The sequence below is a fragment of the Leptopilina boulardi genome, unplaced genomic scaffold, assembly GCF_019393585.1.
Source record: "Leptopilina boulardi isolate dan_hultmark-lab unplaced genomic scaffold, ZJU_Lbou_2.1 LbouV2_229, whole genome shotgun sequence".
NCBI lineage: Eukaryota > Metazoa > Arthropoda > Insecta > Hymenoptera > Figitidae > Leptopilina > Leptopilina boulardi.
Genome location: NW_026137784.1, coordinates 211,359 through 233,979, shown reverse-complemented (window position 1 = coordinate 233,979; position 22,621 = coordinate 211,359). Strand labels below are relative to the sequence as shown.

The 22,621-nt window shown below is 25.7% G+C and overlaps 2 protein-coding genes and 2 long non-coding RNA genes across 7 annotated transcripts; 1 reads left to right on the top strand and 3 right to left on the bottom strand.

Moving 5' to 3' along the window:
- The first annotated feature begins 791 nt into the window (after window positions 1–791).
- Window positions 792–18,672, top strand: LOC127280226 (uncharacterized). The gene is made up of 6 exons (XM_051303126.1): window positions 792–1,568; window positions 15,043–15,158; window positions 16,653–16,768; window positions 16,864–17,017; window positions 17,264–17,446; window positions 17,901–18,672. Exons 1-6 carry the CDS (start codon window positions 1,475–1,477, stop codon window positions 18,255–18,257), a joined length of 1,020 nt encoding a protein of 339 aa, XP_051159083.1. The 5' UTR covers window positions 792–1,474; the 3' UTR covers window positions 18,258–18,672.
- On the bottom strand, window positions 1,521–15,157 carry LOC127280233 (uncharacterized). Of its 4 annotated transcripts, none has more exons than XR_007842807.1 (5): window positions 15,016–15,157; window positions 8,046–8,358; window positions 7,144–7,314; window positions 4,621–4,906; window positions 1,521–1,665 (listed from the first exon to the last, which is right to left on the bottom strand). It is a non-coding gene; the product is annotated as an uncharacterized LOC127280233 (long non-coding RNA). The 4 variants fall into 4 exon arrangements; XR_007842806.1 differs by lacking the exon at window positions 15,016–15,157 and adding an exon at window positions 8,829–9,489; XR_007842808.1 differs by lacking the exon at window positions 8,046–8,358 and having other exon boundaries at window positions 15,016–15,150.
- LOC127280234 (uncharacterized) lies at window positions 15,165–18,029 on the bottom strand. The gene is made up of 3 exons (XR_007842810.1): window positions 17,885–18,029; window positions 17,443–17,588; window positions 15,165–15,305 (listed from the first exon to the last, which is right to left on the bottom strand). It is a non-coding gene; the product is annotated as an uncharacterized LOC127280234 (long non-coding RNA).
- Window positions 18,647–22,532, bottom strand: LOC127280219 (translation initiation factor IF-2, mitochondrial). The gene is made up of 11 exons (XM_051303118.1): window positions 22,109–22,532; window positions 21,774–21,909; window positions 21,398–21,699; window positions 21,174–21,334; window positions 20,805–21,031; window positions 20,457–20,727; window positions 19,869–20,122; window positions 19,476–19,740; window positions 19,221–19,385; window positions 19,004–19,144; window positions 18,647–18,918 (listed from the first exon to the last, which is right to left on the bottom strand). Exons 1-11 carry the CDS (start codon window positions 22,153–22,155, stop codon window positions 18,746–18,748), a joined length of 2,142 nt encoding a protein of 713 aa, XP_051159075.1. The 5' UTR covers window positions 22,156–22,532; the 3' UTR covers window positions 18,647–18,745.
- Window positions 22,533–22,621: the final 89 nt, after the last annotated feature.

Below are 22,621 nucleotides of genomic sequence, written 5' to 3'. Positions count from 1 at the left end.
TTTGGAAAATAATTTGTTTTGAAAAATAGTTTTAATTTGAAAAATACTTTTTTTTTTGGAAGATAGTTAAATAATTTGACTTTTGAAAATACTTTCCTTTAGTAAATATTTAAAATTTGAAAAATTGTTTTAATTTGAATAATGCTTTCTTTGGAAAGTAGTTTTAATTTTAAATTAATTTTAGTTTCAAAAATACTTTCCAATATTTTCAATTTGAAAAATAGTTTCAATTTGAATAAAGCTTTCTTTGGCAAATAGTTTTAATTTTTAAATAAATTAATTTATAAAAATATTTTCTAAAAGAAAATATTGTCATTTTGGAGAATAAATTCTTTTTGAAAATAGTTTCCTTTGAAAAATTCTTTCTTAAATACCTTCTTTTTGGATAAAATTGGCATTTTTTATAAAATAGTTTCCTTAAAAAATTTACTTTCATTTGAAAATTAGGAGTTTAGTCTTAAAAAAAAAATCAAATTTTTTTCTCTTCTCTCTCACTGTATTTTCTGTTTCATATCGAAAATTTTTTTCTTTCGTTTTGATGTTTCCGCTGTAAAATATTTCATGAATAGGAAAAAAATGATTGTATGATGAATTATCACAACTCTGTGGGATTTTCCTGGATTTTTCTATCATTTTTCTTTTTCAAAGATATATAATTCAGAGTAAGAATCAGACTTTCCCAAGAGAATATATAATTGTCGGTTGGTTTCGGTATCCCTCGGTTTGTCATTCGTCAAGTCGTGAGCTTGGCGCTCTATTCGATTTGTTCGCGCTGTTTGAAACTTGAGAGAGTTGAGAGAACTGGAGTCACATATGTATATGGCACAAACACAAACTGGCGGCTCTGGTTTGGCAGTCAGTTCTTGGTCGTTCGTCGCCGAGTCGACAAGCATAGTATGTGCCCATCAGTTCATAACAATTATTTGATTCACCATCAACCCCATAATAAATTAGTCTCTTACGGTTATAGTTAGGGGGTTATCAAATTTTTAAATCTCAATTTCGCGCGTGTGTGTCTGTGTGTGTGAGAGAGAGACCCCCCCCCAAATATTTTTCTAGTCCATTTATCGAGATTTTCTTTCTTTTTTTTTTCGAAAATTTTCTTTTAGAGATACTTAACAATAAATCATTTCCCAGTGATAGTATGCTATTTTACTGGATATTCTAGTGCAAAGTGCGCTTATTTTTTTTTTATTTAATTATTTTGTGTCGTGAAAACTAGAGAAAAAAAAAATAGAAAGCTGAATCGAGGATTATAAACAGGAGAGAGAAGAGACTGAGAATAATAAGGAAACGAACTGATGAAGAATTACTGAAGATAAACGGAAAAATATTTTTAAAGTCGATTTAAGGAAAACTAATTAACATTTTGAAACTGATCTGAAGAATTTAAAAAAAAAAAATTCGACATTTAGAATATTCCTAAGGATTATTTTTTGTTTTCTTTGGGAAAATTTTGAGAAATAAAAAAAAAATGAGTTGTACTACCGCACCAATAACTCCAACGAAGATGTGTGAGACTCTTGTCAGCCAATGCGAGATACCGATCATCGACCTCGCACACGTGGGTAAGTAGGTGTCCAAGTAATGCCAATTTGTTAATAATAAGGGCGAGGAAAATTTTTTTCTTTGTCCTCAGACCAAGGATTGTTGTTATTCTTATTTCTGAAAAATGAAGAAAAATATTAATTATCACTTAAAAACTCATTAATTTTCGATATACATTGTATGAATAGAATTTAGGAAAAAAAAAAAAGTAATTTCCCCAATATTTTACAAAAGAAAAATAAAGAGGATCTTGTAAGAAAAATAATTATTGCTTCAATAGAGAAATTCTTATGAATGTTAATTAGATTCAGTTAATTAAAATTTAATCATAAATATTTTAGTCATTCGCATAAATGCAACTAATTTTTAAAAGAATTCATTTAATATTCATTTAAATGATAAATTGAATAATTGTCCCAATTGTTTATGTAATTATTACTAAATTATTATGTAATTTATGTAGTATAATTATTATTATTTTATTTTTATTTTTTTTTCAAATAATCGAGAAGAATGTTTGGAAAATTAAAAATGTTAATGAAATCATGGTTGTTTCACTATTATATCGAGCGTGGAATATAGTATTCAGCACTTGGCAAGCGAATCACTTTATGGATGTGTTTTTTTTTATTTTATTTTATAGCCAATTAAATGAATATTCTAGAAACTGGAGGTGAGTTTTTGCTTTAGATAATCGCAGTTTACCAAGAGGAAAATCGATTCATGACGTTTTAATGAATAGAAAATTGAATTTTTCGAAAAACAAAAAGAAAACGCTCAATTCTTCTCTGTTTAGATATTTTTTTTTCTTTCTTTCCCATGGAGAGATGAATCTACCCGCCTTTGATGTACAACTGTTATAAAATTACATAATAAAATTGTGCAATGATTTATTTTCAAACTCACTGCTATTTATAATTTCCATTGTCTCGTTTTTTTATTATGTTTTCATTTTTTTTCTAACGCATACAATTTAAATAAATCAATTTTTGAACAGTAAGTCAAATAATTTTTTTTTTAAAGAATAAATAATATTTATTTATTGAATAAATTCAATTTAGAGTAAAGGTGAATAATTTTTCTTTTTCTTTTGAAATTTCAAGTTATACGCTATACTGTCAGGGAAGGTAGAATTTTCTTTTCCGGTCTTATACCTATATATATATATACATGTGTACAAGGATTCTTATTCTTATTTCTTAAGAAACGTAGGTCGTATTGCTTGCAACTTAACTTGACTATAGGTTGGACTGTGACGAAATTGACAATGCAAAAATCGTAACCGAGGCCTTTCGAAATGACGAGCAGCCAATCATTTCAAGGCAAAACTGGTGGCTTATTATTGTGGGGAAACTTTACAGAAGATTTATTCGTTATTGATAATATTAAGAGGCGAAAAGTCACGAGACTCATTCTAAATATGTCCTCGTCTGGAAATTTCTCTTTTCCTATATTTAATTTCACAAAATGATCAATTTTACAACTTGACATTTATTTAAAGAGAAAAAAAAGAATGGTTTACAAATTTTTTCATAAAAAAAAAAAACACAAATTTTGTCTCAAAAGGAAAGAATTTGAATATTAAAAAAGAAGTTCTGAATGAAAAGCTTATTTCTACAATAGATTTTTTTCTCTTGACATTGTTTTGAATCGTGACGTGAAGATACGAAGTAACGTAATCGTTACATAATTTTTATAACAGCTGAGCAACGATTGTTATTATTTTAATACTAAATTGTTTTTACGTTAATTACGATTTTTATGCTTTGTTATATTATATTTGTTTTCCGATTGTAGCAAACGAAAAATACTACTAAAAGTAGTCAATTTTGAAAATTAAATAATTTTTATCTAAATAATAATTGAAAAATAATTAAAATACTAAATAAATTGAATTAGAAAATGAAAATTCGAAAATTCTTTCTAAACAAAAATTATTAATAGAACAATTGTTATTGCTTTAAAAATCAAACAAATAAAACATAAAATTGAGCCGTAAAAATTCGTGTAAAGTGATTAAAAAAAAAAATTGACTAGCCTATAAAACATGAGATTTGAAAAAAAAATTCTTTGCTGATGATTTAATGAATTTGAAATAAAATTTAAAGTATTTTTTCAATATATGAATTTAAACCCCAAAAAAATAAAGATTCCCGAATTATACAATATTCAATATTAATACGTAAGCAGATATTTAAATATATATATATATATAGAAATAAGAAAATTTACGTAATCTTTCTCTCTTTCATTACCGAATCAACACATAAGCTCATGAATGAATCATCTAAGTGGGAAAAAAATATATGTTAATTTTTTATAGCAAAAAAAAAAAATCATTATATTAACAATAATTAGTTAAAAATTTCTCATTGTAAAACGTGAGACGCAAATCAAACAAATCCCATTATCATGATCAATGATATATAAATGATAATAAATTTATCGAGGAAAAAAAAATTGAAACTGAAATCATTTTTTGTAGAAAAATAAAAGTTTCTCAATAAACGATTAAAAAAAAAAAATAATTAAAAACATTGTTAATTAGAAACAATAAATTAATTTTATTTATAAAAGAAAAAAATAGTAAATTCTTATTTTCTTTGCGAGAAAATTAGTTTTATTCCGGAAAATACTTTTTTTTAGAGAAAATGCAAAACAAATAAAATTTGGAGGCCTGTGAACTTTTTGGACCATTTAAAAGAACAAATTCGAAAAACTTCAATTTTTGTCAAAAGGAAAAGAAAAAGAGTATGTGATTAAGAAAAATATATAAAACGAAGACTTGGTTGTTCGGCAGAGAATTTAGTTTTAGCTTTGGGGTTTTAGGTTTACTTTTTTTTTTTTTTTTTTTTTTTTGCTCCGAGGATGGAGAGAAGAGACGCCGCCGACGCGACCGTCGGTTGCTTGGCAACGAGTAGCACGATACGAGGTCAGGCGCCTGGGCGCGGGGCCCGACGTCCGTTGAGGTCAGAGCCCCTTCTTTACAAAGGGCCCCACCCTGCTTCCCTACCCTCAACGACGATGAACCATCTACAATATAGAGAGAATATATAGAATACATATACATACAGGGTGTCTCGTCAGAAGTGCCGAGTGACACCTGCTGAGGCTCCCAGCAGCTTCCAGTTTCAGTTTACCGCTTTTCACTTCTCTCCCTTATTGTGCACACAATGTACGTCAACCAATCCTCCGTTGCCCCAGGTTAGGACGTTGCGAAACATATTATTCCCTCTTTCATTACATGAGAGAAAGAGAGAGAAAGAGAGAGTCCCAACCCTTTCGACTTTAGTTTCGCCTCTCCGATTTCCACTCACATTACTTTTACGTTTGTCCTATTTTTCCAATTTGATATTATCTGCCAAAAAAAAAAGTTGCAAAATTATTATATTTTAATTTACATAAACTAGAATAATTATTTATTTATTTAGTACAATTTTTATTTTACACAATTTTTTATTTGAAAAAAAAAACCCGTATGACTAAATTAAAATTCAGTATTCTTTTAAATAAAAATTTGGTTAAAAAGAAATTCTGTTAAATGCTACATTGTAAAATTACAATTCGTCTTAAAAAGTAATAAGAAGAATAAGAAATATTTTATATTATACAATTTTTAAACGAAACTTTTGTAAAGAAAATATATGACTTCCACGAGGAAGTGATTTTTCAAGAAAAGAAAAAGATTGTGTACAAAAGAAATATTTCTACAATTCAATAAATTCCTAGAAAGAAATCATTTTATTTATTAGTATAGTATTATTTATAAAAATGAAAATCGATTGAATCGTTTCGCATTTAGAAAACTAACAGAAAAAAAAAATCGGTGCCTAGACAAAATTTGTTTTGTAAAAGCGTTAATTTGACAAAATTTTGTTTTCGTTGATAATGACGCCTTGAAATCGGCGCCTTTGGCGTCTAGACTCATTTTCTCTCAAACAATATGAGTAATCAAGACTGCAAATGAACATTAAATTTTTGTAATCATACAATCAGTCTCTTATTGTGACACGATTTTTTTTTTTCATTATTGATTTTCCGGAAACTCGAAAAAATAATTATCATTTAAATTTTTCTTCTACTCTTCTATAAAATGAAATTAAATTTTATCTTTTAAAATTTTTACTATACAATTAATTTCTAAATTAATTCTTCTGAGTTTAATTTAAAAAAAAATCACTTGAAAAAATATTCGAGACGTTAGAAAAGATTTTTTTATATTAATTTTCATATTCCAAAAGGTTAAAAAGCGATTACAAATTCAGAATTGAAATTCCCATGATGCCTGATAGCTGGTTCTTTATAATCACTGAGAGCATTTTATTTTCTAGAAATAACCGGTTATTACTGGAAATCTTATATGATTTTCTTGAATTTATAATATAAAAGTATTTAATTATCCCTTATAAAAAAAAAATCCTAGTCCCATAAAATGATTCGAAAAAGGAAGATTGATCAAAAAACTCAAAAGAAACAATTTCTAGTTTCAATCATTAGTTATCTAAAAATTTAAAACGTCTCTTAATAGGAAAAATAGAAAAAAAAAATTTTGAAATAGATTTTTAGATCAGAATAGTAAAATTTCTTTTCAACTCGCAAGTATATTTAAAAATCAAAAGATTCTGGCTTAATGCCCAAAAGGGGGCGATTCTTTTGCGAGAAATCGTATACGCCAATTTATTCAATCTTATAATTTGTTAGTGGACGCGCGCGCGCACGAATAAATAAAAAAAAAAGAGAATTATAATGAGAAAGAGAGACTTAAATCATCGTCTTCTCTTGGCACAAAGTGTTTTAGATATATTTCATTCCAACACGACGTGTAACGCGTGTATATGTATATAGAAAACTTCACCACGGACGTTTGAAAATTATTCCAACCTTCGCTCTTTTTCCTTGTAAAATACAGAAATTATTATTAAAAAATTTACCGTTGTTCAATTTTTACAAAATTCACATGAATTCAAAACATTTCTCTCAAAATTTATCGTTTCCTTTTTTGACAGAGAAAAAAAAATCGTTTCTATTTAAGAAAATTCTTTCCTTTGTGATAAGAGTTGTGCGTTTTCAATTTTTTTCTAATTTTTCAAAATTGTGTCGGTTTTTTTTTAAAAAAAACTATTTTTTTTTGAATTAAAAAACAATATTTTACGAATTTTCGATTTCTAATAGAAAAAGAGACTTTATCTTTATCCGCGATGATGTCAAAAAATTATTCGAAAGGCATTGGTCCGAGGTCAAGACGTCATCAAACAACATTTTATACATTCGTCTGATACGCAAACGATCGCGATTCGCATGATACGTGCTCAAAGTTTCAATGAAAAAAAATATTTAAAAAAAAAAATATATATATATTCTATTCCTGAGCTTCCGTTCTTTTTATTTTTTGCGCTATGTTCAAAAATAAAAAATTATCTTCTCTCCCCACACGAATATACATATATATAATATACAAATATAAGTTCCGAATGAAAGTATATTTTGACTCCATGTGGACAAGGAAATATTTTCAATCTTCGCCGAATAGGAATTTATTTACGTCCCCCTTAAAATATAAAAATGAAAATACGATTAAAAAAAAGAAAAACTCACCAAGATGCTGTGAAACTTGAATTTTGCGAAATTTTTCTATTTTTAAATGATAATTATTCTTCTTGAAAAAAATTTTTATACTTCTTTTTTATTCTGTGCCATCTCTTTTCTTTTTTTCTCATTGAAAATTAATTTTTTATCCCATCACGGTAAAGCTCCTTTGAATTTCACCTGTAATTGTAAAAATACAATTAGTCAACTTATTTAATTTCTATTTAGACTGAAAAAATTTCATTTTCAAGAGTTACTAATCACTTTTTAGAATTTTTTTTAGACAAATTTTCAATTTTTCAAATTATCATTTCACAAAATTACTTTTTATCTATCGATTTTTTGTTCGGTCATTTATAATATCGGACAAATGAAAATTCGGCTTCTTAAAAATTCGTATAAATAAAAATTCGGACAAATTAAAATTCGATGAATTGAAATTTATGTCATTTAAAAATTCGCTTAAATTAAAATTATTTTAAATAAAAAACTATGTAAAAAAAAATGACTGTAAAATAAAAATTCTACCAAATTTCGTATAGCTAAAAATTTTGTTAATTAAAAATTCGTATAAAAAGAAATTCTGTCAATTTGCAAATTCAAAAAATATTTTGTCTTAAATATAATTATTTCTAATAGAAAACCAAAAAAATAAAAATTCTAATTTAATGATTTTTATGGGAAATTTGCCTCTTTATGCCAAAAGGCAAGAATTATGTATCTATAAAAAAAAAATTATTTAATAATTTATAAAGTGAAAAAAAAATATTTTTTTCGAAATAAAGAAGAGAAAAGCTTGACGAATCGGAATGTTGGAAGTTAATTTCGAGATAATTAGAAAATCAGTTAGTTTTATGAGATCAGTGATCATATATATATATGTGTGTGTATCATAAATAATGTGGATTTACATAGTTGCAGCTGGAGTGTCGCCCTGTGTGTAGGCTGACACAGGAAATGCCTCCTTTTGCTCATATTTTATTTTTTTTTTTTTTGTTCCATTTTTCTTTTTCCTCTCTCATTCTCTTTCTCTCTCATCCAGCATAACACAGAATTTTTCGTGGTTGAATTACGCACACATTTTATCGCGAATGCACATGCAAATGCATATGTATCTTGTTTTTTTTTTTTTTTTTGCGTGATTATATTCGTCATTGTATATAGTCCAACATTATGCACGCATTGCTGATCTGGCAGCACGTGTCATATCTCTCGTGTGGGTATCTAGACATAGAAAAAGGTTTTCTTACTCATTTCATTTTTTTTTTGGCCAACTCGAAGTAAACACAAAATACGTCCCACAGAGTCTTTCAAAAAAAAAATTATTATTATCGAAAAGAATTTACTTGGTTTTTAATTTCCTTTCAATATATTAATATTATTAGCCTTTTTTTGGTAAAATTCTATTATTTTGATTTTTGTAAATAAATTTAAAAACTGCAGTTTTTTTTCATAATTTCAAAATTGTAAAAATTTCGATTTATTATCATATTTACAATCATAAATCTTTGAATTTTTCTTTATCTGAATATTTTTTTACGGCGTAGAAAATATCGAGTGGAAAACAATAATAATTATATTTATTTCACACAAATATTGCGAAAGAGAATATATCGTCTTTTTGCGGTTTTTTTCTTCGCGTGAAAAATAAAAATTCCTGCTATATAGAGAGAAAAATATCAGTACTGACTTACAATTTGTGTATGTATGAGAAACTAGTTTTTTTTTTTGTTGTGTTAATTCGAGATCCTTTTCGTGATAGTGGTGTACATGCATTGCTAATTAGACGCGTGAAACGATTAAGTGTCGTTTAGTCGCGAGGAAGTTACTCGCGTCCCTGAAATTCAAATGTTAGAATATAATTATTCTTTTTTTGTTTGCCTTTTTCTAATATAAAAACTCTTGTGATTAAAAAAAACGATTTTTATTTTTCCTTTTGAGATTATCTTTTTCACCCCAGGCGGTTTAACAACTTTTATAAAGACTCGCGCGCTCAGTTAAGATTCAGGTTTCTTTTTTTTTTTTTTTTTTTTTGAAACAGGTCATTGCCCGAAATTTCGTCACTTTAATTTCCGTATTTTTAATTTGAATTGAAAATTTTTTTTTTCATTTCATTGACACTGAATTATTTTGATTTTATGAAAATAGATTTATTTTATTATATTGAAAATCAAGTGAGTTTGGTTAACCGACTTTCAAAACACGAGCAGGAAACGCCTTATCGCGCCTGACACACATGAAACGGGTTTATAAACGTCTCTCCTTATCTTCATTTTATAAATTGAATTTTTAGCGAATAAATTGTTGACGTAAATGATCTAATTTTTTTTTATACAAAATTATATATAACAATTTGAAAAACTAATTTTATTGTTGATTATTAAAAAAAAAATATTGTGATAACTTTCAAATATTATTCTTTTGGAAAGAAATTATCTCATATCTTGAGACCTTCAACTCACTTCATACAATAAGTGATGGACAAGAAACACCTGGACTTTGACTTGTGATATATGTTTTCTTTCAAATTTCTCTTGAAACTTTCATTTTACTCGTGTGAATTATTCCGAAATTTATTTTTTTTTTTTCAATTGAAACTTTACTTTCTGGATTATCGCACATTTCTCTTCATTAATGTTTTATTTCTTTTCTTTTTATCAAATCTTAAAAAAACAAATTTTAAAATTATTTTTTATCAAAAAAAAGAAAAAATTTAATCTCTTTTTCCAAACAATTATTTTTAATTTTTAGTAAAAGCGAAATTATAAATATAAAATTGACGATATTTAAAAAAAAATATTATCTTAACATTTTTTATTGAAAACAAAACATGCGATAATTGTATCTATGTAAAAGATTATTAATTTTATATTAGTTATCTAATTTTTCCTAATTATATAAATATATATATATATATAGAATTGTATTTGGCAATTTGATACGCTTATGATCAACTCTTCTTTCTCAAGATCATTTTGCTGATATCTCATTACAATTATTTATTACACTTCGTTCTAGATTTCATTTTAAAAAATCGAGATAAAAAGAAAAATTATAATCACGTCGTCTAGTTACACGATTTTTTAAAATTATTATTTTAAAAATAAAATTTTATTTAAAAAAAAATGTATTTTACTGAGAAATTTTCTTTTTTACAGCGAATTAAAAAAAACGAAATATAAAAAATTTTATGTAATATATACTATATCGTTGATCTTGAATGTATATATATGTATTTCCGTTAATCGTAAATTCAAAGGCGTGATTGTTAAAGTATTTTTTCTGATTGGAACCCGTGAGTTGAAAAATTATGTGTGTCACGGAATTCCGCTATTGTGAAAAAACACGTGTCAATTGCAAACGTGTTGCTGGTGACAATTCGCGTAAAACTATTTCGATTGAAAAATTTGTAGAAAAAAATTCATTTTTTCTAAAAGCGCGATTGAAAAAAAATATTTTTATCAAAAACAATTTTTTTTTTTACATAATAAAATTATTTTCCCAAAAAAAAAACAGAAATTAATTTATCAAACTGAAAATTGGCTTCGAAAAAAAAAAATTTCATCTTGAAAAATTGATCTCCTTGAATTTGAACTTGAGTCAAAATCCCTTCTAAAAAAATTTTTTGTTGATTTATCTCAATCCTTCAAAAAGATAAAAATTTAACCTTCAAACTATTTTCAAAAGTATTTCTTTTAAAAATTATATTTTTAAATTATCCAAAAAGATTTTTTTTTTTTTTTCGAAAAATATATCGTATTTTGAATTGAGTTATTTCTGAATAGAAAAATAGTTATTTTGAAAAAGTAATTTTCGTGAGGAAAAAAAAACCGAAATATGTAATTTGAAAAGAATTTACAAAAGGTTTATTGTTACAATTATTAGGCAATCAAATGATTGGGTTTTTTTGATTGATGATAAACGACAAATGGAATTAATGATTTTGTCATTTGACAGCCGATATTAACGTCATTAGATTTATAACAGTTCAAACAAACAAAACAAGATATATAGAAAAAAAAAAGAAACAACTTATTAAAATTCTCCCTCTATATAGAGAAAATATTTGATTAATTAAAAAGTCAACCTTGATGTCATAAATCGAAGAATGTTGATTAAAAACAATTAAAAATTATTCTATACAGTTACTCATCTATTATAAAGAATAAAGATCTCGTGATTATATTAGAATTCATGAAGATAAACAAAAAATTATTATCGATAAAGTTAATTAAATTATTATCTTTTTATGGATATTTTTCTATCAACAAAATCTCACCTTTATAATCAAGGACAAAATAATTTCTCATTCTCTATTAGGGAACTAATTAAAATAATTAAATTTATCCAAAAAAAGAAATAATTTATGAAAATAGGTCAAAGATATATATATATATATAAATAATATTCTAAATTGCGAATTGATTCTTGAAAATCAAGATAATTGATTATTTGAAAAATATTTTCATTATAATGCGGCGAAACACTTGAATTCTACTCAATCACTATTCATTCACAAAAGAGAAAGACTGAGGACAATTTTGAGGGGGACTTGTGCCGAAAATAAATGTGTAATTTGCAATTCAGACCGATGAGTAATCCTAGACTCGCAAAATAGCACAAAGTGAGAGTGGGACAAGAAGTCGAATTAAAGAAAGTATGTGGAGAGGGAGAGTAGGTCAAAATAAAACATAACGACACTCTCAAAAAAAAAAGGATTGGATTACAATTATCAAATTTTCCTCTTATTCATTATTTTTGATTAAGATAATATCAGCAAAAAAAAAATTACAATCAACATTCAAAGAAAAAATCAAATATTTTCCAAAATACAAAACTTATTTAAAAAATTTTTTTACATGAAAATATTTTTTAATTTTTTTATTTATTTTTAATTTTTTTTCCAATGAGAATTTTTCAATTCAATTAGTTTTGCCGCAAGCAATTTTCAATTTCGATTTTAATTAACTGATGATTTGAAATATCTAATGAAATTTATTTATTGTCTCAATCTTGTTTTGAGTAAACAATCAAATCACTTCCGTATATTTTGTATAATGAACATCTTAATTGTATTTTGATTTTGGGTTCAAGGCACTTGAAAGAATTCCGAGTCATTTTTAATTATCTTCCATTACTTTTGAAAAATTTTAAGAATTTTTTTTTAAATTTAAACAATAAAGAGAAAAAATAATGTATAATTAACTAATTAATTAAAATCTAATAATATTTAAAACATTTAATTAATTATTAATTACAATTAAAGATTTTTATTTATCTCAAATGGAAATTTTCAAAATCAAATCAATAATGTAAAGAATGTTTCTAAATGAAAAAAAAAACTGATTACAATTTGTGAGAGAATACATCAACAAAAAAATGTCTGTTGTTAAATTACTTTGCCTTGTTCTTGTATCAGTTTAGTTATAGACATAGAAATGACATATATATATATTATATCGCGCAACAATAGCGTCAAGAATACTTGGCGTTCTTTAATGACTTCAAAATTTCGCCATCAAAGAAAAGTTGAAGGCTCTTTTAATCGAAAAAAATTATTTTCCTTCACGAGAATTGACAATTCTTAATCCCCCCCTCAAATAATTTATAAATTCAAATCAGAAACAATTTATAGAGATTTCAAAATATCTTTCAACTTATTTTATTTTTGATTCTATTTGTAAATATCAATTTTTTTTCTCCCCATCAATTATTAATCGAGTCTGAGTAATTCAAAACAAAAATTTCATAATAATTTCCTTCACGTGGCAAAATTATTGACAAAACATGTTTTTGTTTTGATTATCATTACTTTTTTTTTAATACAAATTTTAATTGAATTTAAAAAAAAATTTAATAATTATTAAAAATGAAAATCGATTTTCAAAATGTAATGGAAGATACAAACTAAAATGATTAGAAAAAAAATTAACTAACAATAAGGAGAAAATAAGGTAATTAAATTAAATTTTCAAATTGAACGGCCTTTAATCTATATGATTGAATTAAAAAATCACTTTTGGCCACTCGCCTTCGAGGACAAATGCAAGATGACTCTGATTTCACAATGAGGTTGCACGGAAGAGAAAAGAGAACACGATACAACAGAAATAGCAAACAAAGGAGGAAAACAAAGCAAGAAAAAAAAAAAATTCACAAACGTGTTAAAATGACACGATCAAATACTTCCGCAAATTAAGCAAAAGTATATTTACTTGTCCTGTCTCTTTTTATAAATTTCGAGAAAATTTATCCAAGTGGAAATTTTTCCGTAAAATAAATAATAAGATTCTTTTCAAATAAGAGATTTTAAGTGTCAATTTTGAAAAAAAAAAAAACGATTTTTAACTTTAATTTGATAGTAGAAAGAAGAAGTTGAAATAATCATATTGCCCGTTTCATTTATTATATATAGGAGTATTCTAACAGCAGAGTCTATTATTATCGAATCGCGTTCATATACGTATAGTAAATGTTTCTATTCAAGAACGAATCTCGTCCTACGCATATCTGTCTACTCGGTGTCTACCACGAGCCTATCTGTGCCAGTATAACTATAAATATAAATATATAAAGACTCCTCTCAATTAAATAAAAAAAAAAATCTTTAAGGATCAATTTTCAACTGAAATTCCATCTTCAAATAACGTTATTTCAATTGTAAATTTTTTTCTCATCAAAGCCAAATTTTCGAAAAAAAAAGTATTTTTCAAATTTAAACTATTTTTTCAAAAGAATTTTTTTAAAAATTAAAATTATATTAAAATGAAATTTTTTTGCCAAATAAAATTATTTTCCAAAGGAAACTATTTTCCAACGAAAAGTATTTTTAAAATTTTAACTATTTTCCAAAGGAAACTATTTTCCAAAATGAAACTATTTTCCAACGAAAAGTATTTTTAAAATTTTAACTATTTTCCAAAGGAAATTATTTTCTAAAATGAAACTATATCCCAAAAGAAAGTATTTTTTCAAACGAAACTATTTTTGAAAAGTATTTTCAAAATAAAACAATTTTCCAAATTAATTGTATCAGTTTCCATTTAAACGCTAAAAAAATTTTTAAATTGTAATTTATAATATTCTAAACAGTTATTCAACAATTACAAAACTAAAAAAGTTAAAAAAAAAAAAAAAAATTCCTAACTTTTAACACCTTGACAAAAAACAAATATTGTCTTACATTTGAAACAAATAATAAATTTATTTGCTTAATAATCATAACCAGAAGTTTTATACATATAGTTAAGATATCTTAACTATATAAAAAGTGACTTGTTTTCCTCTGTTATAAAACTGAAAAACATGATAATTTATTATAACAGAATTTATTTTTTAGTTAAATATATTCTATTAGTTAAACAAAATTTGACGATGACAAATTTTTTTACACTGAATGATAAGAAATCACAAAGATAAATTATTTCAATTTCCTCCGATACGAATCATACATAAGGAATCTGTAATTCCATGAAAATGATAATATTTCATATGACTATTTTTTTAAAGTCAATATCAATAAAATTGTCACTAAGACAGGTAATAAATAATTCAGTTTAAAAAAAATTAAAATAGTAAATTTTGTAAATCATTAATAATTTATGTCTACATTGTATTTTTTTTGAAAACTCTTATAGTAGTTTCATTTTTGGAAAATAATTTTCAAAGTAAAAAATTCATTTTTAGAAAATAATTTTAAAAATATTTTTATAGAAAATACTGTTCCACTTTTTGGAAATTTTAAATAAAAATGTCTCACGTAATATGTAAATAGGAAAACTTTTGTTTTTCTTTTAGAGGGTATTTGTGATTTTTGTTTTTAAAAAATTGTCAGTAATGAGAAACGACATATAAAGAAGACTATAAATGCAAGTAACTTACCTCTTTTGTTTTTTTTGTCCGTTTCAGGAACGGAAAGGTGTCCTCAGAAAGCAGTAGTGAAGCAGGTTGGCACGAAGCTGGTACAAGCTATTTCTGAAAAGGGACTGGCCCTTCTTGTGAACCATGGAATTCCTGACTGCAAGGTAACAACTTGAATACTTAAAAAGTTGTATACAATCTCCGTGCGCGATCCTTTCGTATATATTTCATCCGTCTTTTGATTTTCTTTCAAATATTCATCAAAAATTTCCCTGCAGCTTTCAATTTTCTCAACTCCATTCAGAGAGATTCTGTAAAACGAAAAAAAATATTAGTTCACTGTATTAAAAAAAAAAAAAGGATTTTTACTTAAAGAAAAAAAAATCATTTTTCAATATTTATCAATAAAGAAAAGAAAAGTATTATTTGTAAAAATTTGTTTAAATTGTCAAATAGTTGAAAATTTTTTAATTTTGTTACATAAACATATACACACGTATAATTTGAGTGACTGATAAGGCAACAAAAGCATTTTGTTAAAGACTGTGTGGCGGATCTTCGAGAATTTCAAGGACTTGACGATAACAACTCTAGGTTGAACGATAACCTTGCATATACAATTTATAATAATCGTTATCACAACACGAGGTATCGTAATGACTAGTATATGGTCACATCAGACAATTTTCAAAGATAATTAAAAATACAAGTCACTTGTTTTTATTTTAATAGAAAAATCCTCAAAATATTTTAATATTAATATTTACATTTTGTTGTTTTTCATTAAAATCAATATTTTTTCAAAATAGTAAATAGAAAATAAAAACCAATAATGAATAGGTATCAAAAAAAAGTAATTTAAAATAATTATTTCCCAAAGGAATAAATTATTTTGTAATTCAATTATTAAAATGTAATTATTATTTTTCAAAAATTATTTTTCAAAAGAAAATTTTATTTTTACAAATAAAACAATTTTTTATAACTATATAATTTTCATTTTGAAAAATACTTTTTAGAAAAAAAAAATCAACAAAATTTAAGAAGATGAGGGGGAAAAAAAAGCGTAACAAGTCTATTTAAAATAGAGAAAATCTATTTCGCAAACTAAAGTGAAAATCGATTGTTTATAAATGCAAGTGAATCACTTATCGACTGCGGAAGAAATTCCTATGTTGGCCTATAAAGTCGAGTGAACTTGCAAATTAATAGTAGTTATTTATGATATGTATAACGATGATTGATACTGGTTTGTTCTTAAACAACGATAAAACAAACGATTCGTTAGGGAGAAAAAGAGAGAGATACAATTCTACAGAATGCGACTAACTAAATCAAAAAAAAAAAAAAAAAAAAATATGGAGAAATTATTTTTAATTAGGGGGAAAAAAACAAATAATGTCAGACTTTTGTCATCGAATGCTAAATAATATATATACAAGTCACGATTATTGTGTGTAGATAATTCCTAACGTCACAGACTCTTTGTTTTATCGATAAAGATTAAATCAAAGAAATTATCAATGAATCATTATAGTTGCAGAGAAAGCCTTGTCAATTACAAAGAAGATTCTTCCTTATTTTCTTTACATTTAGAATTTAAAGATTAATAATAATTTTTATTAAAAAATAATTCCAATTTTTTCTTTCAATTTTAGTTGAAAGCTGTTTATCGAGCTTTCGATAAATTCTGCGAACTTTCCGTGGAGGATCGGGAAAAATATGAATTTCACGCAAGCACCTCGCACGGTTACGTCAAACCATGCGAAGAAAAGTAAGTTTGAAAACAATTTTTTTTCTCTTTCAAAAACTCGAAATTTAATAATTATAGAATTTTCTAAAGTATATATGAAAATTTTTTTAAATTAGCAAATTTTCAACATCAAATGAAAATGAAGTGCGTCATTCATTCAATGTTTGTGGCGAAGGTGGTCCACTTCCAGAGGAAGATGTTCCTGGATTTAATACAGCAGTTCAAGAATTATCAGGAGATTTTAAACAACTCGCAACAATGCTATTAACCGTACGTTTTTTTTGTTTCTCTCCCCCAAAATGTATATCTTAATTCTATTTTTCAAAATTTTGACAAATCGTTTTCCAAATTTCTGTACTTATCGTACAATTAAAATTTCGAAATCGTTTCTAAAATTTGATAGAATTGAAAAACATTTTTTCTCTCTTTTTTTTTTTTATTGAAATTATTGAATAGAAAGAAATTTTGAAAAAAAAGAGAAAATTTTAAGAGAAAAATACTGAAATATCTAAACAGGCACTTGCAATTGGAATGGAACAACCTCCCGATTTCTTACTATCGAAACATTCACATTTGATGGGTTCAGGAAATTGTACCTCCCTTCGAATGTTGTATTATCCACCGATAGGAGCACCAGAGCCTGATATCACAAGAAATGGTGCTCATTGTGATTATGGAACTTTCACTTTACTCACCCAGGTATGTTTGTTTTTTTTTTCTTTCTCAAAAGCCACTAGGTTTATTTGTATATGCCGATAAGAATTTACGATCCATGTCACTTTTTTTTTTCTTTCTTCCAAACGAGGAGAAAACATCTTGCGTAGGTGGCATCACATTTTACCTGGGAAAATACATCGTAAAATTAAGCGAAGAAAAAGTTATAGAATGCACTGAAAAAAAAATACAAAATCAACTTTTTATTTATGTAATTTCTACCTTACAAAAAACAATTCTACAGTTGAGGCTGTTTTTAAATTAATTTCACAATCTAAGTTGAAATTTTAAAAAATTCAATTATTTTTGAAATTAGCTAAAATTTTTGAAACAAATTAAGTTTTTGAATTAAAATTATTGAAGAGCGTTTAATAATAACTTTAATAAACGTTTATTATTTTATTTAAAAAAAAATTGACTCACGTAAATTAAATTTCAGGACTGCGAGGGCGGCCTGGAAATTCAAAGTCCAAGTGGTGAGCGTTGGTGGCGTGTTGGTCATTTACCAGGAGCAATTCTTCTCAATACAGGAGAAATTCTTGAAAGTTGGACCAATGGACAATTTAAAGCACTTCGTCATCGTGTCATTGTTCCCGAGCATTTTGGTCGTGGACGTCATTCAGTTGCCTTCTTCGTACATCCTGACAATGATGTTGAAATTGAACCATTCGATGTAAAAATTCCAAAACCAATTCAAGAACCAGCGCCCTGTAGACTTCAAAAAAAGAAAATTACTGGTGTACTCACAGCCTATCAACATCTTCAACGTCGATTTCGAGAAACATATGCGTCTTAACACGAAAAATTTGAGAAAAAACAAAATTTACATTTGATTTTTGATCTGCCTCGAGAAAGAGAGAGAGAGTGAGTGAGAGAGAGAGAGAGAAAGAGAAACAAAAATAAAATCCAAGATATTCACGCATTTACGTCCGTTTTTGCATTTCGCTCCTTTTTGTTGAAACAATGTGAAATGAGAATTTAAATTCTTTTTTTTTTACGATGATAAAAATTCAATTTTCGACTTTCAGTCAATTTTATTTCGAAATGTTCTTCAATGATAGACGATTGACTGAATATTTTTCTTTTCCTTTTTTTTTTTTTTTTTTTTTTTTTTTTGAAACATGACTTCGACAAAAAAAAGTTCCAAGTCCTGCAATAATAATAAAAAAAAAAAAAGATTTGTACTTAACGCAATAAAATTTTTGTTTTTATTTCGCACATTTCATTCTCCTAAATTATATTAGTTTTTAAATTGAATTAATTATTATTTTACTGCATTGACATTTAAAATCCAGGATTCCAATTGGTATGTTGTAGTTCATGTCGTATTTTATAGGAAACAATTAAATCATTAGGTTGAAAGGTAATTGTTGAATCGTCAAAAAGAAGACCACATTCCATGTCCTTTTTTATAGAATCAACCTCTGATTTCAAATGTCTCATTGAAACTATTTTACCTATCGATAAATTATATTGAAATTTCTTTTTTTTTTTTTTAAATCTTCATTGATATTTTAATTATTACAAAATAGAAATACTTACATCTGCTTATTACATCATCGTCGCGAACAACTTTGTACAAACTGGATTTTTTCAAAGTACCTTGTGTACATCTACATCCGGCAACTTTGACCGTTTTTTTTTTATCATTGATTTCAAATTCTTTTAAAACAATTGCCTCACCTGGAAAAATCGAAAATATTTCCTAATAAGAAAAGAAAAAAAAACTATCACAAAATAGTGAAAAAAGTTAACTCACCGATAGAATCTTCAATTTCGATTAAAGGCAATTTTTTGCTAATTTCGTCCTTTAAATCGTCGACAAGTTTATAAATGACATTATGTGTTTTAACTTGAACTTTTCCATTTTTAATTAATTCAGTCAAATTTTTTGGAATATCCGTATTGAAACAGTAGATAATAGCTGTTGATTTAGAATGAATTTTTTTTGTTTTAAACAGAGAAATTTTTAATATTTAAATTAAATATTTTCATAATAATTGTAAATTCGAACCGTTGAAAATTTTCGCCATTTCAATATCTGATTCTGTGACAGGACCAACTTCATGCTGAATAATTGACAATGCACATTTATCATGATTTCTATATGTGACAAGAACATCTAAAATAGCTTCCACAGAACCAACCACATCACCTTTAATAATAATATTTAATTTCACATGATCGTCTTCAATTTTTTTTGTCGATAAAAACAATTTTTGTGTACGTTTTTTAGGAGATCCAAATTCTCTTCTTTTCTTTAAATCTTCTCTGTAACCCTAATAATGATTTTAAAAATATTTTTTTATTTAAAACAAAAATTATTTCAAGTTAAAAAATTGAAATTATTAAATAAATTACTAAATAATAAATAAATAATTTGATTTGAAAAATAATGAATAATTACAATGAGATGTTCCTCAAGTCTTTTGTCAGATTCTTGACGATGTTCAACAGCCAAATTATCCATTTTAATTGCTTCTCTAATACGAATAATCTCATGTGCTTTATGTTCATTTTCAACAGCAAACATCACATCTCCAGCCATTGGTAAATCCTTCCAACCAGTTATTTGTACAGCGTCGGATAATGAAACTGTCTTCAATTGATTGCCCTCGTGATCATACATGGCTCTCACTTTTCCCATAGTTAATCCGCTGACTGAAAAATATGTTAGTAAATTAAAAATCAGGAATTACTTAAAATTTAGTCAATTTAAACCTAAATTTTAAAATAAAAACTTTTTACTATTAAAGAATTTGAATTTATTGAAATTTAGGTACTTCAATTTGAATAAATTAAAATCTTGATCAATTGAAATTTGAATTGATTACAGTTTAAATATATTGAACTTTGGATTGTTTGAATATGAACAGTGATTAAAAAACAATTTTATTTTATATTGTAAAAAAATTAGGATTAATTAAATTTAAATTAATTTTTATCACAAAATAATTAGGATTTAAATTTTTTTTTTTTGAATTTAAATAAATACCAATAATAGTTCCTCGTTTTAGAGTCCCTCGTTGAATTAGAGAAGTGGCAACTTTCCCTTTTCCAGGATGTGTGGTTGATTCAATTATAACACCTTCCACTGGACCTTTTGGATCTCCTTTAAGATTCAATAAATCCGCTTGTGTAATAATTGCATCTTTTAATGCATCTAAATTTGTTTTCATTAATGCTGATATATTTACACTTTGTACATCACCACCAAGATCTTCAACTAATATTCCATGCTGCGTCAACATTCGTTTCGTTCTTTCCTAAAAATAGAAATGAATTCACAGTAAATAATTAGTAATTTTTGGAGTATTTTTTTCTTCTTAAATAAATTACTTACTATATCAGCAGATGGTTTGTCTATTTTATTAATAGCCACAATTAACGGAACATTTGCATTTTTAATCATTGTTATACTCTGAAGTGTTTGTTCCATTACTCCATCATCGGCAGCAACGACAAGAACAACAATGTCCGTAACGTTTGCACCTCTTTCACGCATTATTTTAAATGCCGCATGTCCAGGAGTATCCAAAAAAGTGATTTTATCACCACTATTTAAGGTAACTAAAATTATTAATTATATTTATCTTTCCGTCTTAGAATTAAAATTACAAAAAATATTTCCTTTTTAATTAAAAACTTTTTCACATTATTGAAAAAGTATTCAAAAATCGAAAAATAAAACAATAATATTAGTCTAAAATACCATTAAAAGCGCCAATGTGTTGTGTTATGCCTCCAAATTCAGTTTCCACGACTGATGTGTTTCTTAAAGAATCCAATAATGTTGTTTTTCCATGATCCACATGACCCATTATTGTTACTACTGGATGTCGAGTAATTAATACTAAAGGATCAATAGGAGGCCTGTAAAAAAAAAAAGAAAACTTTGTACAAATGTAATTTCAATTTTAAAAAATTAAATTTTACCTTTTTGTTAATTCCATCTCTTTTTCTAATTTTGAATCTTCTTTTTTTTCATATTTTGATTTCATTTGAATTCTAAATCCCATTTTTTCCACCACATCCTTAATTACACTAACAGAAACAATAGATGTGTTTGATTCAAAATTTCCCTTTACTCCAATTAATGACAAAACTTCAAAAATTTGTTCCTCATTTCTATTACAATTAATTGCTAATTCATTTACTGTAATACCTTTCCATACTTGAACTTTATTAAATTGTTTCTTAGGTGTTGCGATCATTTGAATATTTACCCTCTTAGTTTTCTAAAAAATATTTTAATTTTTTTTTAAATATGTGAAAAAGAAAATTATTAAATTAACAACAAAAAAAAAATTACCTTTAATTCCGAAGCTTTTTGATGTTTGAAATAAATTGAAGTTGTATGATAATATTGACATTGTAGACAAGATATTGTCAGGATTCTAATTCTTTGTATTATACTTTGAATTCGACATTCTCTATCAAACATATTCCTAGAATTAAAATATTAACAATAAAATTACAATAAAAAAAATCAGAAAATAAAAATTTCAAAATCAAAATTTTAAGGTTATGAAAAAAATAAAGTGAGGTTATGTTTCAATTTAACTAATATTTTCTCACTAAATTTTCCATGATTTTTCATTTATTCAATTAAAACTGATTAATCAATTTATAAATTAGTTTACTCACCAACGTTTTGTGCCGATTTTCACTAAATTTCCAGCCACGTTCAACATTGTAAAAAGGAACTCATGAAATTTTCATTACCATTAGACACACACGTGTTGTTAAATTAAAAAAACACTTTTATAATTAAATTAATATTTTAAAAAATGGTTCCCTAATAAATTTTATCGTTTTTCTACTAATAACAGTAAAATAGCATTTTTTTAAAAAACATTTTTAAAAACGATTATTCTCTTAATAATGAACTGTAAAAATGACACTTGATAACAATTGTCATAAAACAAAATACAAAATATAATTCTACTTTCAAATATAGAAAATATATTTATATGTGAAATTATAAAACTGTTTTAAATTTTTATTTCACATTTTTAGTTTTTAACTAACGAAAAATTAAAAAACATTTTTAATTATATTAGTTCGCGCAAAGCACACATGGCGGCGCCATTATCGAAGCAGGGCTGAAAACTTGAAAAAAAAACAGAAGAAATATCGTCTGCTCTGTTGATAACAAAA